At 33.7% G+C, this 26,858-nt stretch overlaps 1 protein-coding gene across 6 annotated transcripts in view; it reads right to left on the reverse strand.

The window, feature by feature from the left end:
• The window catches only part of chp (chaoptin), a 55,251-nt gene that overhangs the window by 12,804 nt on the left and 15,589 nt on the right, over positions 1 to 26,858 (reverse strand). For all 6 annotated transcript variants that reach the window (XM_053749430.2, XM_053749433.2, XM_053749431.2 and 3 more), the window contains exons 2-5: positions 11,853 to 11,926; positions 2,757 to 2,846; positions 1,722 to 1,929; positions 212 to 382 (exon numbers count right to left, since the gene is read on the reverse strand). In XM_053749430.2, coding sequence (XP_053605405.1) covers positions 212 to 382; positions 1,722 to 1,929; positions 2,757 to 2,846; positions 11,853 to 11,855 — 472 coding nt within the window. In that variant the 5' untranslated portion in view covers positions 11,856 to 11,926. The remainder of the gene's footprint in view (positions 1 to 211; positions 383 to 1,721; positions 1,930 to 2,756; positions 2,847 to 11,852; positions 11,927 to 26,858) is intronic.

Here is a 26,858-nt window from a genome sequence, read left to right on the forward strand (position 1 = left end):
TAATAATGGCAACGATTTTGGGTAGTTTGATATGCTGTTGACTATCTTATACAGTTTGGCCGTCACCTGGAGTTTACTCTTTATAGGTACCTATTTTTTTATGTTAACAGTGAGTAGAATTATCTTAATTTTGTCAAAAATCATTAAAGAATTATCGTTGGAAATTTTACCATCACAATCATCTTGGTTGTGTCCAGTATCTTATATGTACCTGTCAAGTCAAGTGTCCGTAGTTTCTGCAGGTACCTCAGCGACCTGCTTGGTACTGACGTCAGTCTGTCTTCCTTTAGTTCTAACACCCATAATGACTTCTCCAAGCCGTAGAAGGCTTCCTCGTGGATCGTCTCCAGGGGATTCTGGTTTATAGCCAGACGGTAAAGCCCTGGAATTTTTTGAAATATTAGTTAGATTCCGTGTAATAGTAGATAACATCGATTCGATGATTCCGGGTGATTTATTACAAAGATAATATTATTCATTATGAATACTAGATTTCAACTGAATTGGTTCTGTACTTTCGGGGCAAACTAGCTATGAAGGACGTACAGTTTAACAGAAAGACAGACGCACGGGTGATTTTATAATGCTTTTGTTCTTTACTTTTAAGGTACGTAACCTTATAAATCATCATCATCATGGAACTGATGATGGTAATAGTGACAATGAAGGTATGTGTCTGAAATAAATAGGAGAATAAATTTAGGTACCTTTTTAAAGGGATGTATTAGTTCTACAAACAGTACAAAATCAAGATTTTATAAGAGTAATAATAAAACTTGTCATACCTTAAAATACACGTATCACGAAACAAAAATATCTACTAAAATAAAGTTTACTGTAATTTTATCGTGTTTTGAAGAGTTCCACGAAAACTTCCAATGACTTTTGCTTCATGATTTTCTTTGCATTACGCAAACATTCCAAGAATATTCACATTTCAAGTAAATTTTCTTTTGATTATTCGGCCTCGAAAGACTTTTAGGCGACTCACTTTAATTTCTAGCTAAGTATTTAGGACTGTTTTTCGAAGGAAAATAATCGGTACGGTGATTTTTACAATGAGAGAGAAAAAATTAAGTACCTATTGAGCTATATATTTCTTAATAATTTGCTTTGTAAATTCATTACAACTTATATTTTCCAAAGTTGGAATCCAATAGCACTAAATCACTATCACTACATAGTATAAATTAAAATCGTCCTGTTATTAAGCTCTCTTCTTTTAAGTCACGCAAATTTTGATGCAGTTCTCATTGTTATTTAGATAATTCATTCCCGAAGGTTTATACATATATAAATGATCCCGTGCGAAGCCGAGCCTGATCCCAGTGCATGTTGTTCGAGCAGACAAAAGGATAACAACATCGAAGGATCTTGACATCTGACAGACAACAACAGCATTCCCAAAGAGGTCAGGCAGGCGGCTGGTTATAAAATCAATGCAGATTTTAAAAATAAAGCAGATTTGGGGTTTCAGAACGTCACAACTTTGAATGCCAACCCCTGATAAGTAACAATGAGCATGAAAGATAGGATCAGTGGCACGGTGAGCGTCCGAGATATAAATAACGCAGGTACGTGTGTGAAATACCAATTTTTATTATTATAATGTACTCGAAGAGTTCGGTATTCATAAACCTAATATTACAAAAAGTGTCGACACTTTTTTTAAGCTGAGTTACCTGTCCTACATATTTAAGAGAGATGGAGTTGTTCCTAACCTTGTGTCGCTTGAAAGAATTGTGGCTCCAGGTCCCTAATCTTGTTCCCTGTGAGCTGCAGCATGTAGACCTTGGAGCTGTTGACGGTGGAGGGGATCCGCAGCAGGGGCACGTTGTTGCAGGTCACGTAGCCCAGGTCCCCGGCCGGCTTGGAACACGTGCACAACGCTTGGAACAAGCATGGCGGATGGCCTGTGTCTACGTGCACCTAGAAGAATATAGAAGTACACATTAATCACTACATAGTATAAAGCAAAGACGCTTCCCGCTGTCTGTCCCTATGTATGCTTAGATCTTTAAAACTACGCAACGGATTTTGTTGCGGGATTTTTTAATAGATAGATTTCCAAATCTTTTATTTGGAAATGGTTTCAAAAGAAAAACCAAACAATATTTATATTAAATCAATGATAATAATTATGTGGAATTAGAGAAACACCTAAAAAATCATATTAAACGATTGGAAATACTGAAGTTTACAATACCTACTATGACAGAGGTTTCGTGATAGCATAAAAACAATCTTTAAATTTTCTTAAATAGCTACCAGAATCAGTTTTATTGCACTTATCATTATTAAAAGTTTTGTTGGACACGAGTCTCCGACTAGTTTTGTTAGATATTCCGTTAAATATTTACTGAACAATTAAATTTCTAAATATGGTTCTGTACACAACGGTACAATCGAATGCAAATAAAATATCATTTTATAGACTATTGTTTTATTGATCTATTGTTATGGAGAGGAATTTTAATAATGTAATGTATTTTGTAGATATTTGCGATGATAGTAAAAAAAAAGAATAGTTAGGTATCTATCAAAGAAATTACTTGGAATGCAAACATTTCATAAATTGCTAGCTATAGTTTCCAGACAGAAAAATGTGAATGTATAAATAAATATAATGATCGTACCCTCATATTTACATACACCCTCATGTTTACATTGGCCATCACCACCAAATAAAAACTAATCTTGCCACTCAACAGTACAAAAATTGAAGAAAAAACTACTAATGATAGGTATATACTCACTTCTATAGCTCTTGACAGGGAAGCCCATATCATGAGCAAGAGCGTGACCACCACTAGCGCGTAGCCAAACTTTATTATTGCCATTAGACTCTGAAACAAATTAAAAAAAAAATCAGTTATCATTTCAGAAGTTGTAAAATAAATTACCAGTGTTAAATGTTCCTGGCTCGTATAAAAAATAACATTCTTAAAAAGAAAAAAGTAGTAATTAAAAAAAAGAACAGAAGGGCGCCAGTTTTGTATATGATTTTTATATCTCTATGTACACAAATCCTTATACGTTGAAAAAAATACAGTTTAGTTAAAAAAGAACATTAAAATAACTTATTTATAGTTTAGTACATGATCCCATGGAATAGGTATGGTACATCGTACAACTTGATCCACACTGCAAAAATCATGACCGCAATTCCCATTGTCTATCAATACGTTGCAGTAAAAACACAAAATTATGGCCACAATGCATGTGAAATTCGAATTTACCCTTTATTTTGCATGCAACCGCAAAAAATCGTTCCGCAGTCCGCAACGCTGTTTTAAATGTCGAAATGTACAAAACTTTGAGTGGGATGGAAGCCTGTCAACTTTGTGGCGCGCAGGTTAAAGTCAACGTCAAAATTTACTGGTGCAACTCACCCTTAATGATTATAATATTATGTTATCTACTAATTCTATTACTATAGTATAAGTATATAGGTAAGTACGTTTCTATAAAATACCTAAACCCAGCATTTATATGACTTCAAAATTGGGAGGAAATTATTAAAAGCGCAATTTTTGTTGGATCAATTTATCCCATGCATTGAAAATAATGCTTTCAAAATTCGATTGACAACGCGATAGTTATGTGATATGGTAAATTATAACATGCATAAATAGTAGTTGATACGTGTTTAAGGTTTCGTACGATAAAAAGTAAACAAGAAACCGTTGAAAGATTATTATTTATCGAAATGTCTAACAGTTCAAAGTAAATTTAATTTGACCTGAAAAAGTTTCCGTAACGTCATAATTTCAGTTCACTATGATTTGGCTCTGTTGTTTAATAAATGTAGGCGAATGTATTTAAGATAATATAATTGAATGCACACTCGACGAACTCGAATAAATTTGTTTTCTCGAAATCACTATATAATTTTATCCATCTGAAACAAATCACCGCAATGTCAAGTGGTTTAACATGTTTTCCCCCAGTGCTAACCACACTGAGGCGTCGATTAGTTCGTTTTAAAACGCCTTGCTTTTAAAAAGAGCAACACTTGGTTTTCCTCTATATTTCGGAGCGTCCGCTTTTCCTAAAAAAGTCAATGAATCCAATCCATGCAATGTTTGAATTCTCTCTCTATTTTTTGTTCAGTTATTCGTAGTATATTTTTTAGCTTTGCTAATTTGTATGCTATTTTATACTTCCTCAGGAAACTATTGGAGAATACTGTCAAACGATAATTTATCTCGACTGAAAGACAATATATTTGTGGAACTAAATTTATAGGTATAGGATGTCCGGAAACCTAATGATTTTTCAATCAAATAGAAGTAAGTTATGATCGAATTAAATATGTATATTCATGGTAAACTCACAATAAAATGAACCCAGGACGTTTTGTAAATTATGTCTACTAAGTATTTATATTGTAAGTATTATAATATCTACCAGTATGCTGGTCCGGAAGCGAAAAAAAAAACATAGAATGTGCTAGCTGCTTCTATTTCCACGCAGATTGTTTTCATAGCTCATAGATCACTTAATTTGATCTTAATTCCAGTAATAATTCCGCCACAGCTAAACACCGCCATTTTTACTATTTATGAATGACGTAAATATATATTAAACGACAGGAATTAAACGCGGACATACCTCTTTTATTTCCCAGACGTATCCATACTAATATTATAAATGCGAAAGTCTGTCTGTCTGTTCCGCTTCCGCGCCTAAACCTGGACCGATTTTGGTGAAATTTGGTATGCATGTAGTAAAAGAATCCCGTTCAAACATAGGCTACTTTTTTAAAAAATCAACCCCCAAACTATTATAAGGGGGAGGGGGGGCAAAATACATGTTAACATTTATGTAAATGCTGTATTTTTACATTTAAATCGTGTTTATTCAGCGTAAGTGGCAAAACATGAAATTGTAATAAGTCCCATAACCCAGATTTGATTGATCGAAGGGATCCGAGCGGAGCGCACACATATGAGTTATTTTAATGAGGTAATTTCAAAACAATTATTATTAAAGATACAGAATGTATGTATTTGTTAAGTGTATGATGATAAATTATATTTTCAACCTAACGCTATCATTTTAATTAATGTACTTATTTTAGTGCAATAAAGTTATTACAAACAAACAATTTCTTTAAACAACTTATTAGAAAAATACATAAATAAGTACAATCCTTTATGTGTAATCAAAATACTAACATCGGCGTAAGACATAGATCAACAAAAAGAAAAAAAATATATGTTAAAGAGGTTAATTAAAGAATATCTTAGCAAAATTTGTCACATTAATGAAAGTAATTTCAGGCATGAACTGAAGCTTGAGATAATGGATCGTGGTAATGATTTTCTCATAATTACAGCTAGAAATGGTGATAAGGTTAAAAACAAGTGGAATAACACATTTATCCCGAAATTCCCACGGGAGCGAAACCACGGGTCGAAGTTAGTCTACTATAAACCTGTCATATTGGAAGTGCTTATATGGCGAGTAATTTTTGAGCCCAAAAATAAAGTCTTTTAAAGATATTATAGAACGTTTACTAAAGAGAAAAATCACAATAGTGGAAAATTGCCTTGACAATTTTCCTAAAGAAAACACAAATCCTGCATAAATGCGTCGACATGTGCATACAGTGCAGCTGAAATGGATGGGTTCTCATTAAAATCGTATTTCGTTCACGTGCACGCTCCCTCCGGGCGTTATAAGATCGAGAATAATGCCTCGAGAATATTGAACCTTATTGCCCTGTCAATTAGGTATGCGGTAAGAATTATGTTACAGGTTGGATAGGAATTGTGGATGCAGTAAATTTGAGTCTTCCCTCAGGATAGTATGCGGTCTGGAAATTAGAAATTGTGTCTGTCAATTCTTAGTATAGTGGGGCTACATTATATAGTCTGTGCCGTAAAATGTTGATGCTACGAATATTATATGAGAGAACAACATTTTATGGATGATACTTGGAAATAATTCTTACAAAAACTGCGGCACCTTTTTTGTGTCTTGGTCATGCCTCTGTTCTATATATATAGTTACACAGATATCGATATTTTTATAGGTACCAAATGGTTACACGATTTTGAAGTTCTCATATAGTAAAACTTTTTTCTTGTCTGGTAATTACTAGTTGTTCGCCGCGAACGTAGACCTCGCGAATATAATTTTTTTCTTACAAAATTGCGAATATTTCAAAAACGGCTTAACCGATTTTGTTCCCCCACGAACTTAAAAATTCCATTGGCAGATCCTGCACACCTTTTAAATTTCATCAAAATCGGATCAACCGTTCGAAAGTTATCGCGTTACAAACATATATACATATAAACAATGTATTTTTGCTCCAAGTAGAATGTGAGACAATAAGTACAGTAAATATTTTAAAACCAACTTGTTTTGCTATTAACTTTATGTATATGATAAATTTGGAATCAATAGCAAAAAGTACAAACAAATCTCTCTCTTTCTTATCATCGCACGTTTCCGGTTGCTTTCGGGGCTGTAACGCCGTGAAGCAAAATAGAAGAAAAATAACTTTTTTAACAATTTGAAGTCTTAAATTAATAATAATTTTTGAAGTTTTTTTCTTTGGAATATGACTCCTATGGCTGTTCATCAGCTAACTAGGCTATGCGTCCTTTAGCCGCCTTGTTCGACATCCACAAAAGCGGCCATTTTCCTTATAATATTGAAAAATGGAGAAACAAATAGTCTAGTCAGTTTTCAGTCCGGACGCAATCTAATCCGGACACAAATTGTAATTTACAACACAACATTAAAGTAGGTGAGAACGTATAAACTCAAATTATACCATCATACGTAAGAAACAATTTCGCATACTTTTCTTATTACAAGGAAAATTTCCCCCCGCGTAACTGAATCAGAATAAGTTATTATGTCAGTACATCTCCCGGAATATTTTATTTATGAACCTAAGACACACGATTATCGTATTCAATATAGGACAATTTCCTTTTTGCTGATGTTATCGAGCGAGGAATTTATTATTTATATATAGTATTTAATACTTAGGATGGGTTACACTGCACTAGTCAACTTTAACTTTGATTTTCGCTATCTTAACTAACAAACAAACGAATAGTGAAACATTACACTCCTCTTTTGATATTTACTCACGCAAAAAGCAAAACTTAAATTAACGAGAGAATAAGTCCTGAATCCCGTATCGGAATATGTCAACTCCCGAATTTTCAATTATTGCCCGTCAGATAATCTTGACATTTTAGAGTTCCACCTCGTCGGGTATGGGATATTGTGTCCGAAAGGGTTTATTGATTTTGTCGGTTTATTTCCAATATGCTTATCGTAAACTCTATATAGACTTCAATTCTAAACGTTAGTTGTTTTTATTTAACGCAAAAGCGTTATTTCATTATTTTAATCTGTGTAATCTCCTAGGGCTTTATATAGCTACGGACACAAATTATATGAGCAGTGGTCGGTTCTCAGCAGCGGTCGTTCCGAAATGCCAGCAGTTTGTAGCTTTGGTAATTATTATTTAATTTAGAATATGCCGTGAAAAAGTGTCCGTGAAGGCCTAATTTCTGAATAAATAATTTGATTTTCATTTCATGACAATTTCAGATCAAATTCAAATTAGAGGGAAGTTTTTACCGCGCCATGAAAAATCACTTAACGAAAAAATAAGACGTTAGGTCGTTTAAATATTGCTTTAAGTTTGAATGACCAGTTGCGAGCTTTCAAGTTTTACCTAAATTGCCAACAATGTCACTACATCCGTTATTGTTCGTCGAAAGATAAGTAATCAAAGGTGAGTTGTACCAGTCAACTTCGACGTTGACTTTAACCTGCACGCCACCGACGTTAACACAACATGGCGTATTTTGTGTTTATCTGCGCAGGTTACAGTTGTCTAGTACTTAACTGATTGGCCAATCATATCCCTCAGTGCTCATATGATTGGCCAATCAGTTAAGATAATGCGAAACGAGTTACACTTTTTCCTCAGCTCTAAAGCCCTAAAGCGTCGAAACCCAGGGCCCGCTACTTACTTAGGGTACTTGAAGCAATTGATCTATATAGATCTTAAAATAAATAAATTAAAGGAATTTCATATAAAATGCAAAATAAATACCAAAAAAATCCATCGTATTCCAGGTTCATTTTCCCCAAATGAAAGCCGGCAGGTTTGATATTAATTGGAAATGAAGAACATTTCCAATTTATGTCAAACCAGTGCTCATTATATTTTCAAACGACGTATAGTTACAGTTAGCCATATAATTGGTGGAACTGAATTACAATTGGCTTTAAAAAATTGTGAATGTGTTCCTTAACATGTTGAAAGAATTTGATTTTTTAATTTAATTTTACATATTAATGTTTTCTGTTTTTTCTGAAAAACTGACGGATTTCTCTCGAAAGTTTTCTCTATCTGGATGATATGATGATCGGGACTTTTGAATCAAATTTAAATGTTCTATCTGTCAGCGATAAAATAAAAAAAAAACTGCTGGGATTTTGTGAAAACCGCATCAAATTCTATGCAGTCGTTTTTGCTTAATGCGCAACAGACGGGCAAAAATTCTAATTGCTAAAAGGCAAATCTCTCGGGGCGCCGCCACGTGAAGAATTAATTTAATCAAGAAATAGTTAATGTTCTGCTGAAACCCTAATTTATCAACAGTATGTTCGAGGGTACTCGGTTTTATACAGTTTTTGCTCGCTACTACATTCGCATGTAAGTAATAACACTTCGTGTGTATCTCGGCGAATCAGATTTCTTTATACCTAAATGTTTTTTTTTCTAACGTCAAATTAACCAATTAATTACATTTGAAAGGCCCAGTTGAACATCAGCGCTTTGATTCACGCCACGACAACCTTTTCGGCATCTATTTCATTTTAAAGATTTTCTTACTTTCTTTGTCAAGTTTTTCATTTCTTTAAAATAGTATAAAATCAAGAAAATATTAGTATACGATTAGTTTTTATCCTAAATTCACCTTCGTCCATTTTGGAAACTAAACTTACAAGTTACAAGATGATTGATGATTTTTTTTTCGCTGTCTTAACTTTTCTTATAGACAAAATTTCAATATACTTATATTTTTTTCTATGTCACGTTTCTAGAACAGATTGACATAGTAAATAAATAATTTCCTTAAGTTCATTGTTCCGTACACGATTCCAAATTACGGTGGTAAACGGCCTTATTTACAAAGGGCGTTGGTTTATAAAGTAAAAGCATATTAATTAACAGAATGTCATTTACCTCAATATGATGAATATATAATATATATATTAATATATTAGGACAAATCACACAGATTGACCTAGCCCCAAAGTAAGTTCAAGACTTGTGTTATGGGATATTAACTCAATGATACTATATTTTATAACAAATATATATATAGATAAAGATCCAAGACCCGGGCCAATCAGAAAAAGATCATTTTCTATCATGACCCGACCTAAATTCACCTTTGATTCGGTTCGGGGATCGAACCCGAGACCTCTCGGTTCAGAGGCAAGCAACATTACCACTGCGCCAACGAGGTCGTCAAATAAAAATATTTTTGTGACAATCACGAAACTTATTTAATTCAATTGTGTTTGTGCGACTTTCCACTAGATGGCGCTAGGTCATTGTGAAAGTCTTGTCTTTGTACATATACAATCTGAAGCCAGTGTTAGCAAATCGGTTACAACAAAAAAAAAAAGCTCGTTGCCCATCAGTGTCTTTTTACCAAATGAAATAAAATAAATCTCATCAACAACACACACTAAACTTGTATTGTATTGATGGACACAAACACGGAAATGGACAAAACCTAAGATTCACATCTTGAACCGCAGACAAAAATCCGTGATCCAAGAAATTTGTCTGTGCTGAGAATCGAATCCAGGACACCCAGTGCGAGCGCCACGAAGGTCTTAATTGCTTTCATCGTCATCTTTAAACAAAAATTATTGTATACTGAAGTGATGACGTCATTTTTTCTGGAGTTTTCATTAAATTGTAGCTTAAAAAGCTGTTGTTAGCTGTTGCTTAAAAAAAACTATGAATACCTTGAATATCAAGGTATTCATAGTTTTTTTAAAGCAACTTATAAATGTTTTGTATATTTTTTATAATTAAATATAGTTGTATGGTATGCAAGCACAGTTGTTCCACAAGAAAAGGCATTGAATTCAACGAAATTACATTGTTTGTATGGCGAACGTTTGTATGGCGGACGTTTGTATGGCGGACGAGTGAGCATGACAATGGTGTATGGCCCATTTCTGTTGTCGATCTAACCGGTAGCCGAAACAGTTAGTTTTGTTGTTTATTTTTAATATTTTGCAACGTTAATGACTATGGTACGCAGTTCCTAGTTTTGACTTATCATGATTTAGATAACAATTAGGTATGATACGCATGAATACATAAGAATAAAAAATTTTTTTTTTAGAAAAAAAAAAAACGTATTGCAGTGATCTGTAATCGAGCGTGAGTTGAACCCACGCCTTGAACTCCGGGAGTGCCGGCAGAAGTGAAAACTTGAATATTAACGTTGTGCACTTTTGTCGTCTTACGAATTTTCGATCAGGTCACGTGTCCTGACGCGAGTTTAACATTTTTTTACCCATCACAAAAAAGTGCACAACGCTGCTAAAGATTTTTTTCACTTCAATATCTTATTCCAAGTAGTAGGTACTCTTAACTACTCTACTCTCTAATGGAAATACTGTACGTAGGCGTAAGACGATAAGAGTATGATATTTCGGCTGAACTGGCATGGTCTCGATAGCTCAGTGGTTAAGAGCACTGTCCCGGATATACAGGGGCGTGGGTTCAACTCACGCTCGATTACAGAACTTTTTCATCTCATTATTATTTTCAAAAATAAGTTAAAATTATGTGTGACGTGAATAAACTACAAACTCATTGTTAATATGATTATTATACAAAAAGAACCTACTTTTTTATATAGCAAGCAAACACCACATGCCATGGACACTGGCAACCCTATACGGGTATTTTTATATAGTTTATTGACCTTATGAAGGTAGGCGAAGGATTTCGTACAAAATATTAGAAACTATTCGATTTGTAGATGTACAGGTATAGTCAACCGCACATCAAATTACCCTATGGGTACATGAACATCTATGGCGCTGTAATAGTGGCGAGTTTGCAATGAATATGGATAGCTGGACGTGTTGTTGACTGTACACACTCTACAAGGGCGTTACCCCTAGTTATAACATATTTAGAGAGATCAATGTCAAATGGGGTTAAGAGCCTTCGTGGAAAAATAGTTACGGCGCGTTTAAAATCGATCTCAAATTGTTTCATATATTCTATCTATATAATTAAATATCACATTTTCCAAAGTGTTGAAGTTAGTTGATCGCCGACTTTCGCGAAAACAAAAAAAAAATACAAAATTGTGAATATTTCAAAAAAGACTTAATCGATTTTATTTCTCCACGAACTTAAAAATTATAATGATAGATATTATAACTTATCATAGCTTTTAAATTTCATCAAAATCAGACCAACGGTTCCAAAGTTATCTCGTTACAAAAATAATGTATTTTTTCCCCAAGTTGATGACGCGCGTGAACACCCCTGATGATGCAGGCGTTGATAGGCTCTGGTGGCCACTTACCATCAGGAGTATCAAACAGATATATACAATACAATACTCTCATATTTGCAGCAATAATAAATAATGCTGAAAAAAAAAATCCTAAAAAAATCACAAAGGCGCTTATTGCTAAAGACATGATTCTTCCAGTCAACCTTAGAGTGGGTATCTAATGTGGACGATTACGTCCACTATTCACAGTCCATTCGCAAAGCGCTGAACGTTTCAGCAAATCGTAACAACGCAACTCACCATGGTTCGTGTAAGTGCTGCTCTCCATAAAACCGTAACATTTGGGTCGCCGGCACTTTACGCTCTGACGTAATCTGGAAAAGATAGAGTATATTATTGGTCAATTTTATTTGATGCTCTTATAGAAATGTTATGAGGTGTTGACGATTGTAATTAATCATAGATATACCTAATGGTAAAGGCAGTGCACGAATGCAGTAATAGTGATTATGACTTAATTTAATATTATAGAACAATGCCGCGTCTGTTTATTCACGATAAACTCAGAAATTGCCGCATGGATTTTCCGATAAAAGTCGCTGATTGATGATAGATAGTGCGATTCCTGACGAAGGTTTAAGTATTTAATTTATTATGTTTTAACTCGAGCGAAACCGGGACGGGCCGGTAGTTATAAATAGTTTAAATTCGTCCACATAGTTATAATATACGTAGCTATAAGACCCACGTTTGTTATTGATTGTCTATAAAAAAAAGTCTGCGGTGAAGTTTGTTGCGCAGTTTCATCTTAACCAGCGCTTTGCATGTCGGTAATAGTCAGTAATAGTTCTGAATACATTTTTGACGCCTATTAAATTATTTTCTTTATTCTAATAAGTAGAGGACCTTTGTGAGAGGCAATTAACTCGGGTGTTCCTTTTATTTAGGGAAAATATTTTCGCATCGCCATTTTTAAGGGAAATATTGAGGAATGGAAAATACCCTGTGTTTTATCGGATATTAAGATGGGAATGCTACTTAATTGAAACAAGTAAGGGTATTCGCGTGCTAAGTAATTTTATGAAGCTTATTATTTTTTTAAATGTTACATTACATTCAGCTTAGTCAAGTAGGGCATGAAAATATAATTATTAATAGTGACCCGTCCCGCCCACGCTCGAGTGAAACCATATTAAATTATATACCTATAGGTACATTCCTCACGAATCATTATCTATTAAAAAACCCGCACTAAAATCCGTTGCGTAGTTTGAAATATCTAAGTATTTTCAGTTGCAGTTTGTCACGTCATATTCAAAATTAATTCTTATTAATCAAAGCTACAAACTACAAGGACTGGAACGGCCACTGTTGAGAAGAAATGGCAAATTCAATAAAAATCAAACATAACTTTTTAATATAACAATAGCATGTATATTAAATTTATATAAACCAGGTTAATATATAAATCTGTGTTATAAACTTCAAGCAATGTCGGATTTATTGAAAGCCACGCCTGTCTACTTCGCTGAACCTTTAAATCCTAATCTGTATCTTCGAGTCAATATTTCTTACTAAACTTTTAAAGCTATCTCTGTATTTTTAGAAAACGTGAGTATTAATTTCCTTGTCTATCGATCTGTCTGTAATAATAGATATTTAATGTAAAAAAATTGTTTGGACTAGGGAAGCATAATTAAGTGAGGCCTAATCCCAGCTGTGGGAGAAATAAGACTGTCAATGATGATGATGAAGAAAGCATAATAAATATTACGAGAAAAAATTGATTAAGGTGCATAATATTTTTTTAGGGTGTAGTACTCGTATAATTAGGCATAGAAGGTGAATTGAGCTAAATTTATTTGCAGGGGAAACATATTTTCGATGACAACAATTTTAGGTTTCCGAATGAGATCTATGATAAAAAAATGTAATGTTTCCACTATACTTACAAAAAGTACGTCTATTTGTTCGTTTGTCCTATATGTTTACAATATTTATGAAAAATAAAACTATTTATTGAAAATCTATTTACGAAATATGCCATATTTTTATTTAGCAAGCACGCTCAAATTAGGTATTCACAACATATGAAATACCTTGATACCTATGTAAACATATTATTATTTTACCACAATTTTACATTATATACTTGTATAAAATATAAATAATGAAGCGTGTAACAATATATAGATATAAATTATCTTCGTTGTCATGAAATCTTTCCAGTGGACGCCATAGTAATTATACTAAGCCGGAAAATTGATAAATTTAAATGCAAATCGGATCAGACTCCCTTCGGTATTTCAATTTAAATCCTGCCCTATGGCTAATAGATTTTTTTTACAGTTTATCCTTTCTTTATAGTTTTTCATAGTAGTGAGTCGTTTTTTTAACGTATCAATTTTTGTCTTCAATTGTCAGTATGTACCTATGTAGCTATGTATAATTATGTTATTTTAATTATTTTAAACTAAATTATTTCGTTATTCACATATGTTTTTATTCATGTTTTATACATGGTGTAAAGAGTTCATTCCTTGCATTTTATAAAAAAAAATAAACCCCAAAAAACTACTTATTTCCAAGTGCTAAACTAATGATAAACTTATATATGACTCAGATAAAAATTTAGCTACTTTTGTCTATTCGACTTTGTTTTGTGGGATGACAGCATGCTCTCCATTTAAATTTGCATACCCGTGGACGGTGAAACATGTAGGATTAAGTTTTTCTTTTAACACAACATTGTAAAAAATGTTAGCTCATGTTTTTGCAAATAAATAATCTTTGTCTTTGCTCATGAGGAGGAATATTATTCCTCGAATAACATTTAAAAATTATTGACCGGTGTTCTTAACGGTACGGCCTGGTGCTAATTGAATAGGTGCGCAGAACGGCATACTTTTAATCCATCATCATCCGATATCGAAGCCCGATGAAGACCTACTAAAGTGTGATTATAAGGTGACCAATGAAATCAGGTCGCTAGTACAGTCGAGCTCAAATAAATTCGTGCTCAAACGCAAACAGCTCATCAACTGTGCAAATAAGGTGTCCTAATTGATAATTTCACACTGTTTATATCTCCTAATGATGTGGTAATAAATACATAGCAGTTACACTTCGCTTGTATTAATTTAAACCTTGTTTAGGAAATTTACATTTAATTTAACGTGTATAATAACGTAACGTTTAACGTGTATACATAATACGTATATATTTCATGTGGTTTATTAGTTCATGCTAGTGTACAATTATATTTTAATTAGGTATATTATTAAACTTATATGAAAATGGATTTGAAATACCTACAGGATTCATTCTATTATTTATGAGTTAATTGGCTCCATGCCAAATTTTACTATATTAGGTCAACAAAACCTTTCACCCTGTGTTGATCACAAGAAAACTTAAGTCTGAAATAAAAATATATTTTATATAGAGATCATAATTTAAATATTTAACAAATATATTATAACAAATCACACAGATTGCGCTTGCCCCAAAGTAAATTCGAGACCTGTGTTATGGAATACTAACTCAACGATACCATATTTTATAACAAATACATATATAGATATGAATCGAATGAGTAAATTTTTTTCAAGTATTCTTAAAAATTAGAACCGACAAACTTTGAACGCGGGCTAAAAATGGCTAGATTTCGTGAAGTTGCTATTGAAATTTGTGTGATGGAAAACATGTATTTAGTAAACAGATGCGATGAAGTGAAAAATATATGATCCCAGATAAAAAGTAGGAAAATGCGAGAGAATAAACAATTTGAAATTTCTCACTACACTCCGAAAGTAGCTCCACAAAGATACAATTAGTCTGAAAGGTCCTTTTAAAGGCAGCAACATGGAAAACCCTAATGCCATGCATGTGCGTTCATTTAAGGGCTTTAGAGCGAGATAAAAGATGAGAAATGAGTGAGTAGACTGAATACTGTCCTTACCAGTTGCGAAAATGTGGATTTTTAAAGTTTAGACTCGCGACTATCTGTTAATGATTTATCTGTGGTTACTATGAATTTATCTGAAGAAAGACGAACGTTCTATAACCCACTATTGGTATTTATATGGGTTTTCGTATATTTTTCCGTTATGTGTGGACCCATACGTATAATCTCTTCAAATTGGCAATGAATTCTCCGCTTACGATATAGGCAGAATTAAAAGTAAATTATAAGGTACTACATTCTGATAAAATATAGTATTATAACCTAACAGCTACTCTTAGCTATATCTGCCTGATGTGATAGGCCAGTTAGCCCCATTAGCCCCTTGAGAAACATAATTTTTAACGCTATCTGTTTGATATGTTACATTTAGGCTATCTGATACTTTATCAGCAAACGGTGAAACAGAACCTAAATATTATTGTTTTAAGAACTACGGGTACGAGAGATTTTTATAGAAACAATTAAAAACAACACACATCTAGAATGCCAAGTTAAATAAGAAGCCTTGTAGGCAACAGCAGCATTCCCAAAGAGGATTGACGTCAGGCATACGGCCGGTCACAAAAGTTGAAAATCTACTTATCTCACGCGAAGATAAAAAAGAGAATCTATTTTTGCTTTATTAAGCCAAGTGAAATGGAAGTGTTATATACATTTATAGAGTAATTATGTAAGAAAACGCGCCGCCCTGACTCGGGTTTCAAGGTTTTATGAAATTGCCGAAACTCGCGTGCTTGCCCGGCCGAAATCGAAAGCGAGGCATACGAGTATGGGCTCGAATCGAGTCGGCTTGAATCGATTCTGTTCTGAAATGAAGCTTTTTGATGCGAAACTCTCGATTTAATGATCGAGGTTTTAGATTAGATGTACGTTTTTGCAATATTTACCCCAAAAATATCTTTAAAAAATCTTGGAAAATCTGATGTTGATAGCACCATACCATACACCAGACTTGAAACTGACAAACGATGTGGTTATTTGAAAAGAGGAATAACCAATAAATAAATTAGTTAAAAAATCATAGTTATATCTAGACTGATTTTTATATACATATTTTATTCCGTAGAACACAGTGATTAAATTTTCACACTAATTATGTTATTACAACTATTTGGTAATTATTAGAACAAAATTAATAATTATGTAGGTAAATAACGTAAGTAAAAAATGTAGCCTGAATAACCATAAATAAGTATGCAGTATGCTCCTTTCAGCAGATCGTCGTTGGTCCTTGGGGAGCCGACCTTTCTGATTCCAATCAAGTCATTTGTACCAACAAGTCCACTTGCAAAACTTTCTTTTGGTGTAGTGTTTTGGCTCTAATGTCAAAAATTTAAAGCACACAGCAAGAGAAAGCTTAATAAAATTTAAAACAGTACAAACTGTTTACAATTTTTGATTGCTTGCACAAGATATTGCAGTTACCAACATATTTATATTTGCATACCTATATTCGGTAAAACATGTAGGTTTAATTCATTTTGACATCAATTTGTCTATTTGTACTCATGTTTTTGGCAAATAAATGTTTTCTTTCTTAACGAATATAATGAATAGAATATTATCCTAACTAATTTTATTACAAGTTCGTCATTATTACCGCCCTAAAGTGGTATTCGTTGACAAGCTGTTGACATATATTCATTTTATCTATGCTGTTGATTGTATCAATATTCTACTATTCATTATATCGTGGGCTAACTACGAAGTAGATTTTGATGACATTGCCAAGGTCATTGCTCTAAATATAGGTAGATATTTAGTCAGTGGAATTCCCGTGGCCAATACATAAAAGTAATAGGTAACAAAAAATTTACAAACTCGAAAAACGTTCAAACACAAGAAGTTTAGAGACTTACAAACATATGCAAATCTTTCTGAAGAGATAGGGAAGTGTTAATATATATCTGCTTCTCTGAACTTTTCCGTGCCATCAACTTCGCCCTTGTTTTGTTTTTCAAAACGGGTGAAGAATAATAAAATAATTGTGAGGTAAAAGTATGTTGGATTTGTCTCGGATATAAAATCAAAAGCAATTTGCTATTTGAACTTATACGTGGAAATTCTATGGTAATTTTTAAACATTTGAGTCAAAACTTATCTTTTGTCTAATATAAGAGTCGTGTATGTGTGGGACAAAAGGTAAAACTTGAATAGAGAAGAGTTTGCTAACGGCCAAACTTCAGTAATATAGAGGCACTGAAATAAGAAGTAGCCTAGAGTAAAAAAAAATCGGAATGGCAACTATAAAAAAGCTGCTGACAGCTGACAAAGTCACTATTATTATAGCGACGAAGCCGGGTGACAATTATATTATTCAAATAAATCCCTGGCGCTTTGTCGATGTATTGTCATGGTATTTCGTTTTAGAGGGTACCTTGAAAAGTTACTGCGGGTGAGAGGGTACGTTAAAAAGTAGACAACAGTCAAAAAACGTAGACAGTAACTTTTGGGAGATACGGAGGTAACATTTTCAACAATTATTTACGACCTATTTGAAAACGTCTATTAAGTGTGTAAGTATATTTGTTTTCCTTTCATCTCTCACTGGTCTTCACTCAGAAGGCAGATAACTTATTCTTTAGAACATCGTAACAATATGTTAAAAGATACAGCTTATTCTATTAAGAGTGAGAATTTTAACTTAAAACAAAGATGAAGAATTGACATTTGGAATATCATCGGCTTGATAATAGAAGAGAAATTGATTTCTGAATGGCTGATGATACATACAATGAAGTATTCTATACCACAATAGCAAGTACAGCTATACTTGCTGTTGTGATATAGGATACTTAGGTAACCTAGGTACCTGTGCAGTTAGCTAAGCTCTAAAACGCTTTGGCCTTGGTAATTGTGAGCGGCACTAAGTATGTTCTATGGCCTGAATTCCCATAAACCTGTTACAATCATTTGTGAATTTTAGTTTGTGTAAAATATTATACGTATTTTTAAATATTAAAATACTGTTAGGAGGCGAACGGCCGCAACTAGGTATCATCGGGATGAAACCTAAGTGTAACTACCTGTCAGCATGGACAAGTATTTGTACCTGTGATCACAAATAATTGTCAGCGTTTATGTTAGTGTTGTTCTAATTTCTATGTTTGTATTCAACGTCTGACGCGATAAACAGAAAAAGTACTGCACGGATTTTCACCATAGATAATGTAATTCCTGAGGAAGGTTGAGGTGTATAATATATTATGTTTTTACTCGAGCGACGCCGGGATGGGCAGCAAATAAATCATGATTAAAAACCTCTTCAATTACATACAGACAGATATAGGTATGTTATAAATCCATCTAGTCCTATTCGCTTCAAAGGTTGCGAGGGAAAAGTTCAAACGGGAATTGGGTCAAGTTTGCGAAGTACAGTCACGGCCAAATGTGGATTCAATTTGTTCGCTTTCATCGAATAATTCTTTTGGGAAACTGTTTTGAGGAGTTTATTTAGGCAGATAGAAATAAGGTCTATTCATAATATTGAGACTTAGAACTATCAACTAGGTACCTAGTTGAATGCTGATGTCAGCAATTTTCCTGTTTAGTCGTACGTGTCTAATAATCTTTATCTGCACAATACTTTTTATAAACTCTTAGTCCAAATAGGGGGCATTTTCTAAAGCAATCCCAATCCCACTACAATTCAAATAAAATTCCTCTGGAACACTCTTTACAACCTTATTCAAATTCAAATTCAAATTCAAATTCAAATCATTTATTCAGAAATTAGACCTTCACAGGCACTTTTTCTCGTCAATCTTTATATTTATAGTTATTTCTCACAAGCTACAAACTACTGGCATTTCGGAACGACCACTGCTGAGAAGAAATGCCGAAAGAAACACATTTGAACAGTGTTGGTCCCTATCATGCCAGATCGGCTTACCATTATTGTTTCTTACAATGTTTTTTTTTTCTTTCTAATAATATATAAAAGTACATTAAATATTGTACAACTTAAATATTGTATTCGAATTATTATTTTTTTGACAATTTTGATTTATTTTTATTAGTGTACACGACATGCAATCACACAATACACAGATGATATACGAATTTTAATTGAAGATGTAAGTGGGAGGCCCTTGTCCGGCTGTCGTGCAAGATATCATCAATCAATAAAGAATACACGAATGAAATACAAAGATTTCATACACGTCTCAAATGTTCAGGCAAGTTTTCCGATAGAATGAGCATAATAATGTAACATATATCGCGTTTTGTACAGACATCAACTGAATGTACTTTCGAGAGCACATCAACTTAACCAAATTCATTGCAAACATACTTTTATTATCGCGACATTAGATCCATGCTGGGTTGCCTGATATAGGTTCGACTATACGTCACACATCACTGAATATCAAAGAAAATATTGTGAATGGAAACAGAAAAATCTTATAAAATAATATATATAGAAGTAGTACTAATAAAAAAAATGTCTATTTCGTATTTTGATTGCACTGATACGGAAGTCTGAACTTCTATAAGAGTTTTTCAAAGCTTTTCGCACGAGCCTGATTCAAATTGTTACAAGTCATTGCATTTGAATACATACAAAATTAATGAAACGGGAAGAAATAAATAACTCAGGAACTCTTTTTTATTATTCTTATACAAACTTGTCTATGTTGTTAACTATTTGTCGACCTCGGTGGCGCAGTAGTAAAGTTCTTGCCACTGAACCGAGAGGTCCTGGGTTCGATCCCCGGTCGGGTCATGATGGAAAATGATCTTTTTCTGATAGGTCCGGGTCTTGGATGTTTATCTATATATGTATATGTTATAAAATATAGTATCGGTGAGTTAGTATCCCATAACACAAGTCTCGAACTTACTTTGGGGCTAGCTCAATCTGTGTGATTTGTCCTAATATATTTATTTATTATTTAAACTTCCTAACTAATATTATAAATGCGAAAGTAGGTAACATTGTTTGTTACCTCTTCACGCTCTATCTGTTCAACTAATCTTTTTAAAATTTGCTTAGATGTAGTTTGAAATACGGAGAAGGATATAGGGTACTTTTCACCCTGGAAAAATAAATGTTCCCGTGGGAAATTCATGCGGGCGAAGTCACGGCTAAAAGCTAGTGTAGATATTAGCTGAAATTACAAGTCACATCACCTTTTCAGTTATACTTCATTTTGTCAAAAACTGCATCTTTCACTTAGAATAATAAATCAAACTACAACTTAGAAGAAGCAGCATAAAAAAAATCTTGTAAGCTGGTACATTGCTTGAATTTGAAGCCCTTTTTGATTGCCTTATGTTGTTATCGTTTTTGGTATGTTATATATGTACCAACATTGTAACAATAAAATTTAAATGTCACACTTAACGTTAAACGCGTCAAAATACACGTGAATAACAATAAAAGGCAATAACGTACGTAACAACGAAACGTTTCTGAACGCACGTTACCCCATTTAATTTGTAAGGGAACTTGGGTTTATGACTTTAATTATTGCGAACAACGAATATGAGGCATTCGGAACGCACCCGAAACAGGATGTGTTGATATGATACCGCTTCTTGTTAATGTTTGAACATGTTTAGGATTAAGGCGATACACCGACGATTGTGGCGCCCTCAACTGAAAAATAAATATTTATTAGGGAAAAATTGTGGGGTTTTTGGAAAAAGCTAGATACCTAACAAGTTAGGAAACTAATGCCTGGCTTACATTTGTAATTATTTTGGAAAAGTTATCTGAGAACCAATTAGAAAGTTCCGTTTGGTCCCATAATTCTTGACAGAGTGAAATCAAGGAGTAATTTTCAGGTAGGTAGATTAAAATTTTACGTTAAGTCATTGAACGTAAAAATAAATCAACTTTTTTCCACACATTTTTCTATTCCTATTTATTTTGCTAGCGAAAATTTTTATACAGCACGTGTGCCGTGTACTAACAAGCACACCACAGACAGAAAAAAGAAAGTATTGCTAGTGCCACATAAAAATGGAAATGGCCATTTTTGTAAGCTAAAAACTGCGGGGAACTTGCGGAGCTGGCAATACTGAGTTTGAGTCACGAATTTAAATATTTGAATCTACTGCTTTTGAATCACAAAGAGTAGTTCCTTCTTATGTAGAATAAAACACACGTTACTTTGCATTAATTGAGTGGTTTGCAATTGTGTCTAATTTAAAAGCTAACTGATAAATCATCAAGTGGAGTGCAATCATCATGGAAATCATGTGTGGAAACACATGATTTCCTCACAGAATATTATACTACTACCGGAACTTAGCATTTTTTTTATATTTTTTTTTTGTGAAAAACGCCAGAACTATTCTTGAAATGTGTCAGGAACTACAGAACTCATGTGGATGCATATAGAACTCCAATGAATCTTTGATATTGTAAAACTTGGTATGCGAAGTTCACAAAGGTAAGCAAGTGATCGTCAATGTAAATCACTATGCAATACTTTAGTCAGGATTGCATCTATTAGCAACTCAGATTATAAGCAACGTATCGCGATGAGACCTAGATATCAGATTTTAAGTTAGACCATCCGTTATACACCCGTGCCATCCGCATCAAATTCCATCCAGTAGTTTATGCGTGATGCGTATACAATTACAGACGTCTGTCTAAAAACATTGTTTTGGCTAGTCTTAGTAAAAATCCTCATAATTATATTTTGAAATATCTCCTATATGTATACAGACATAGCCCACTTATAGTTTTATTATGTGTATAGATTATGCCAATAGTTTAAAGTATGGGCGATTCACTTTACATACTTGAGGTTGCAATATTTGTTAAATGCAATGCTAATTTATTCCCACGCCTTTGTAATGTTATGTTAAGAAATCGTCGGGATAATTATAGACTATGTTTACACCCTTCTAAAACGGTATTACTCAGTAAAAGTATTGTATATATGGCACCTAAAATTTATAACAAAATTCCATAACAATATAAAGATCAGAATTAAAAATTATTTAATAAGCACCTCAGGTCCTTACTGATTGATAAATGTTATTATAATTTGAACGATGTTTTTGATGACTCAGGTAAAAATTTTGATAATTTAGTTACTTTTATTTATTCGATTTTGTTTTGCGGGATGATAGCATGCTCTCCATTTACATTTGCAACCCGTGGACGGTGAAACATGTAGGATTAAGTTTTCTTTTAACACCACATTTTAAAAAAATGTAAACTCATATTTTTGTGAATAAATAATCTTTGTCTTTGATTGAACGTGAAGCTCAGAGGTTAGTAGTTAGTGTGTCACCCGGGCTCAAGCAGGCCAAGGTCGGATGCATTGCGGTGCACATTTGCGTTGCAACTCTGAGCCGAACACGAAATACCTATTAAGTCTAGCAATGTCAGTATATTTGAATAAGTTTATATGTTTCATTTTACGATATAATAATAATAAGACGAAAAAGTAGGAAAGCGGTCTCTGGGCGCCGACGCTTAATGTGGAAGTAACCGGGAAACTGCGCAGAAGGGAGAGAGAGAAAGAGAGATTTTAGAATTTAGTATTTTAGGTTACCATTCGCCTTTTCTTATCCCTCTTTAAAGGGTTATCCACACATTTCCGGGTTCCCGTCCCTGCCGCGTTCCGTAAGGGATGGCTAAAAAATCGGTTACGTACAACCTGTATGAACTCGTTCACACAGCTCCGTGTCAGGCGCATCCGGATCGTCAGTGAGGAGCTCGCTGTGAGGCACGGACGATCTGACAGGTGCTATCCGATTTTTTAAGTAAGTAGGTACAAAATGAACACCGAAAGGTTGAATGTTCGACAGATTAATATACTTTATGATCTTTCTAATCCACATTATTTGAATTCTAAGAGAAAGCACTGAAACTGATAACTACACGAATAGTCCTGACCCGGAAATGTGTGGCTTGCGCTTAAATAAAATATAGTACAGAATGGCAGCCTCCTCAACTTCTCTCTGTCTGATGTTAACCGATCTGTTAGATTCCTCTTAGTAAAACATTTTCCATTTTGACCTGACTGGGGACCGAACCCGGGATCTCCAGTGTGGTCTTCCGCAATGATGACCAATTGTGAGAGCCCAATTGCCAATATAATAATGTGTAAACCAGTGTACATTACACTTTCTAAAGTGCCGAGTTCCGAATTTTGCATAGAGCTACCTATATAGACCATGAGTCACAAACTCACACATGCAGGAGACATACCAAGACATTGACCCATTTCATTAATTGAATACGAAATCGCAAAAAAATGTACCATGATCTTTAATAAGTAACCATTTGGATCAATCCACACAATTAGAATGACCTTGCAGTTGACTGCACTGCGATGCGATGACCTTTTTTATATGTATACGGAGATGTGTAATGGTGCACCAGTACTTATCTCCATATAAATATATAAAGTGAAAAATAAAAATCAGCTACCAGCTATAGAAGCGGTGGTGGTGTAATGATTAAGACTGAGGATCGAAAGGTCCCAGGTTCGAATCCTACTCGTGCCACATTAGTTTGTATACCAATCTGATTAATGTATAGTACTTTTCATCGAGCACCACTTGCTTTCGGTGAAGGAAAAACATCGTGAGGAAACCTGCACACTTGTTGATTATTAACATTGTGTGTGAAATGGAGAAGGCAATGGCAAACCACTTCATTAATAATGCCAAGAAAGTTGTTACGTGTGTTTCATTCCATGTAATGACCACGACCCTCAGTCACGAGGAATACGACTATGAAGGAGACCAGGTATCTGTCCATATTTGTCTTAGCTTCGAGGTCAGAATTGTCCGGAGAAAATCCGGACGTTGTAAAATAAATTTCCATTTTTTTTCTTTTTAAATTTGAGTATCGGAAAAAATGTTTTAAGTTTCTGCCCGGCGTCATCGGGAATTTCGTAATGGTAGCCAAAGATGTGCCGCGGTGGCGGTTGAGATAAAAAGTACAGCTCAAAGTTAGCTGAAAGAAATTGTATTTGCCATAAGTTCACCTTTATTTTCATTTATATTTGAATACATATTTATTAGGGCATTTGTAAATGGAGCAAAAAAAGTTCATCTATGTATTTATCCAACTTATTATATTAATATATATTTAAAGTTTTAATTGACGGCAAAATATGCTATTGGTGAGCTAGCGAGTAATTATTCGTGTTATTCAGTTTGGGATGCGGTTTTCCAATTTACACGCTTATTACTGGAAAGAGATATGGCGTGTGGTTCCGCCCTGAAATAAGAGTATGTAAATATATTGTGTGGTACTCCATATCCTCCTGTGGATGTTTTACGAGATGACTACGGGTCACAGTCACAGCCTAGACAGCTGATAAGCAATAAGAGTATTCTCAAGGAGGGTTGACATCAGGTAGGCGGCCGGTCCTAAAATCTTCACGGGATCACAGCTGAATCTTCACGTGAACACGCGGAATGTGAAAGAAATTACTGTCGAGGGATGGTAAAATTGAAGAAAAAAAAAATAAATTAATTTTTTTATTTTTATTTGAGTATTTATTCATACATTGACACTTTTACTCACTTGCAAATTATGAAAAATTAAACAGAGTTTTTCTACAAACAAGTACAGATATGCATTGACAATAAATTATCCAGTTATTCTATACTTAATAGAGCTGATAAGAACGTAAAAATATCAGATTGTTATCCGCGGACAGTTTAGTTGAAGATCTAATCTTGTTTGTCCCATTTTAAGTTGATAGAGTTACCAACATACCGACAAAGAAACTAGAACTCAAAAAATAAACAAAGCTAAATACCTAAAACCATTTAAAAAAGTGAAAAGTTTTGTTAAGAATGTGAAGATATGCCTAATACATACTATCCATACTAGTAATAAACAGGCAAGATGTATTTTTGTTTCCAATAAATAAACTCAAAAACGACTGTTCCGATTTTGATGCAATTTAGCACAGAGACAGATGAAATCTTCAGGAATAACATAGGGTACTTTTTTATCATGGTTTTAACCGAGCAAAGCCGACACAGAGCGCTACTAGTGTATGAAGTTGTTTTAAGTTTTTAATAATAATTTGTTGGTCCTTTTAAAATTGAAAATTCGTCTAAAATAAAAAAAGAACCGGTAATTTTGTTGCAAAAGCAATGAAATTACCGGTTTTTTCTGAGGTCTGTGTCCATTGAAACTACCTTATTATACTAATTTTATTTAAGCTGCCAGTATAATGTGTGGGAACTATTCTAAAAGGTCACGTTAGCGCATTCGAATCTAGCTACGCGTGTCATAACACGGGTGGCGTCTCATGAAATTGCGTTCTATTCACACGTAATAATGTTGAATGAATTAGCAGGAAGGAAAATACGAATTATGCTATTGGTGGTATACTTCCTTCTAAGTATTTTTGAATGTTTCTTTATAGTACTTTATCATCAGTAAATACATATAAGGCGTAGGTGTTATCTAAAAGAATAGAAGCTACCTATAGCAATTAAGACTTCCTTATTAAGACTACTTATACTTAGTCGAATTTTAGTTACGCCGAGGTACTTCTGTAAACTGATACATCCAAAAAATCGTCCATAAAGTACATTTACCCGTAGAATGTCACAAATATTAATATACACATGAATTTAAAGTTTTCAAACTTAAATGCTTATTAACTTTTTTTTAAATTGCAGCAAAGTGTAAGGAACATTTTGTTATCCTTTTTTTAGTAAAACATTATATTCATTTGTCTTCATAAGTATATTATCAGTTACCAAAAACCGCAAACTAGAATTCTGTAATTATTATCATTACAAGTTCCCGGCCTCCTACAACGCTAATTACGCTAAAATAAATCATATTTATCGTCAGCCCGTGGAGCAAGTCTCGGTTTCCGTAATTTTGATGTCGTAAAGAATCTCCCTGTTTCCGCTATCTCCCATTTATATTTCGAAAATACCCTAAATGAGGGCAATTCCTTTTTGGCCCTAATGTTATTTTGTGTCATTTGGTTTCTATATTTCTTAAATGATGCCAAATTATTTATTCAAAAAATACTAAAGTTTGACATTATATTTCTATCGGAAGATCTCTTATAATATGAGAGCTTCAACAGGTCATAATAAAATCTTTATTACTCTACCTACTTATATCAGTGATACATCTTGCAGTTAACCGAACGACTGATACAATTTGAGGTCCCTGATAGCCCGCGCCTGATGCTCGTTAACCGGCAAATATCATTTAACCTTTAACCGTTACTTTTACGGTGATCGTAAATTGACCGCTCGATGAAGTCGTTTAGGTAATATGAGATAGACAATACAGAAAATTCGTTACTATAAATAAAGACATGTAATTGTTATTTTTAACTTTCATTTGTATACATTTAATTTTTAATGTTCTTATC

The sequence above is a fragment of the Plodia interpunctella genome, chromosome 9, assembly GCF_027563975.2.
Source record: "Plodia interpunctella isolate USDA-ARS_2022_Savannah chromosome 9, ilPloInte3.2, whole genome shotgun sequence".
Classification (NCBI taxonomy): Eukaryota; Metazoa; Arthropoda; class Insecta; order Lepidoptera; family Pyralidae; genus Plodia; species Plodia interpunctella.